At 42.9% G+C, this 2500-nt stretch overlaps 1 protein-coding gene across 1 annotated transcript in view; it reads right to left on the reverse strand.

Annotated features, from left to right (window-relative positions):
* LOC308075960 (long-chain-fatty-acid--CoA ligase 1-like) overlaps nucleotides 1-2500 on the reverse strand; it is a gene marked incomplete at its 3' end in the record, with an annotated part of 21471 nt that overhangs the window by 12518 nt on the left and 6453 nt on the right. Inside the window, exon 6 of the mRNA XM_080416008.1 lies at nucleotides 1382-1557. Coding sequence (XP_080272134.1) covers nucleotides 1382-1557 — 176 coding nt within the window. The remainder of the gene's footprint in view (nucleotides 1-1381; nucleotides 1558-2500) is intronic.

Genomic DNA, 2500 nt, shown 5'->3' on the forward strand with positions numbered 1-2500 from the left:
GTTTGAGTATCATGAGACTCTACAATGAGCAGTAGTAGAGAAAAAAAAAACTTTGCATCGGTTATAATAGACGAATTTCACTCATACACGCGCTCCCATTATGCCAACGGAGGGGGTCGAAAAAATGACGACAGGGGAATCGCTGGAAAAACTCAACGCCACTTTCTACGTCGGTGAGTGACTAACGACACATCAAAGATAACACTTAAAATGTCCGGATCTCTCCTTTAACATTAGGTTAATTGAACAAATCGATTTTAATCGAATTATAAAGACATAATCGGCAATTGAAAAACGGCAAACCTTTTGAGAAACAATTAAAATAGCCGATTTACACGTGTTGTGAGCTTGTAGATCTGCTATGTCCACTATAATTGCGCGACACTGTTGTGCGATGAAGTACAAAGTACGGCTTAGGAGGTTAAGCAATTCGTCGATATAAAAATTAAAATACTTGGAACAATATGTTGGTTTTTTTTAAATGCACTTCCAATTATTTGATTAATCGAAAAGGTAATCAATAGAATAACCACTAAGAAAATAATGGATAGTGACTAGGCTGGGATCAACGCCATTTTTCGGTTTTTCTGACCCGGTCTTTACGATCAGGCGGACGGAACGGAACCCACGGCCGGAAACAAGAGCGCTGTGCACCTCCAAAACCATTCCCCTGGTTTAACCCATTAAGACCCGGATGGAACGCTAAAAAAAGCATTATTTTACACTTTGGTTATTCAAAAATAGCAGATCTACAAGCTCATAGCGCGGCACCGAGTGCCGCGCTATGAGCTTGTAGATCTGCTATTTTTGAAAAATCGTGAAAATGTGTGCAAATCTTTGAATATATATTGTTCAAAGCGAACATTTTTAACTCTATTCTTTGCTTCTGGGGGGTCCCTGGAACAAAACATTTTGAGATGGGGGTCGGCGGCCAAATACATATCATTTTGGGGTCCTTGGCATGAAAAATATTGAGAACCACTGATATAGAAACATAGGTTTTTCAGAAAACTGATTTAGAAGACATTAGTAAGAATCGGCCTTAATGGGTTAAAATGTGTTTGGTATGATCGTTTCGTTTCTTTTGGTATAATAATCGTTTGGTACGATCATCTTTTATTCTAACTCGTAGCAAGACTAAACTAATTGATTTGCATTATGAGGGGAACAAAAACAACGTGACGCCAACCGGGACCCACCATCGGATCCCTTTTTTCCCCCTCCCTTTTTTTCTTCTAAACCGGATCACACAGCTTAGTTTTAGAATCAATTACCAGGCCGTTCCTCCGTGGTGGAACGCCTGGTTATAGATAGTGGCAGATCAGACAAAAAAGGACAGACAGAAATAAGCGATTTTGACAGATCAAACTTCCTCACTAACCTCCATCTCCTCCAGGCTGAGTATTTGGATGCCGTCCTGCTGCCCCCTGCTGGCCAGCTCGGCACTGCATCCCTCCATGACGATGATGGTCCGCACCGGATGCTCCGTGTCCTTCACACACTCCAGCACCATGCTGACCTTCTCTGCTACGTCACACACTATGGTGGACAGGCAGGCTACAGGCACACACACACACACACACACACAGAGGGGAATGACATTTTCGTAACAATTCTTTTTCATGTTTATACATATAAAACAGCGGTTCTCAAACTTTTTCATGTCAAGGACCCCCATATTGACACTTATTAGCCCGCGGACCCCCATTTGAAAAGATAAGCCAGGGACCCCCATAAGAGAATTTTTTTACGGCTCTCTAGCAGTGATTCTCAACCATTTTAACTTCAAAGGACCCCCACTTTGACATCCATTAGGGTACAGACCCCCATTTAATGGCATTTATATCTCTGGGACCCCAATTCATATTGTAAAATCAATGTTAATTTAACTCTGAGAGTGTCCAAATGGAACCAAATGGACCTGTTAGGTCCATTTGGTTCCATTTGGACACTCTCAGAGTTACAGACCCATAAGGGTCCATTTGAATTTTTATTGTTAAATAGGCTCTGTCATGATTAATTGACCACATATATGAAGTTAAACAACTCAATTCTATCCAAACGCTATCTTAAAAGTAAATTCCGTGCCTCAAAATAGAAGTTTGAGAGCGTTTTAAAGTTTAAAAGAGAGTAGAAAACACTGCGGTCAAAATAGATGGCTGCCGTTCGTTTTTGGTCGGCTGCACTCAGTCCGCACTCGGTTCCATTCGGGCTCACTCGAACTCGCCACCTGATTGGCCTACTTTCTGTCAATCACAGAACGATGAGCGACGACCCTGATAGGCTCGTCCATTTGGTGAACGAGCTAGAAACGCCCGGACAAGCCTTCAGGCCAGACTCCTTCCTGAAATCAAATGCAAATGAGATTTCCGGAGGGAGGGGGGTTTACCAGGCTATAGGCCGCCGGCCACCGGCCAATTGCAAGCCGAGCGGCCCAGAAAGTCACGTCACATTCTAGGAAATAAGCCACTCACTCACTGTTTCACTGACTGCTGGTGGG

This window comes from Gymnoscopelus braueri (genome assembly GCF_963280865.1).
Source record: "Gymnoscopelus braueri genome assembly, chromosome: 20".
Taxonomy (NCBI): domain Eukaryota; kingdom Metazoa; phylum Chordata; class Actinopteri; order Myctophiformes; family Myctophidae; genus Gymnoscopelus; species Gymnoscopelus braueri.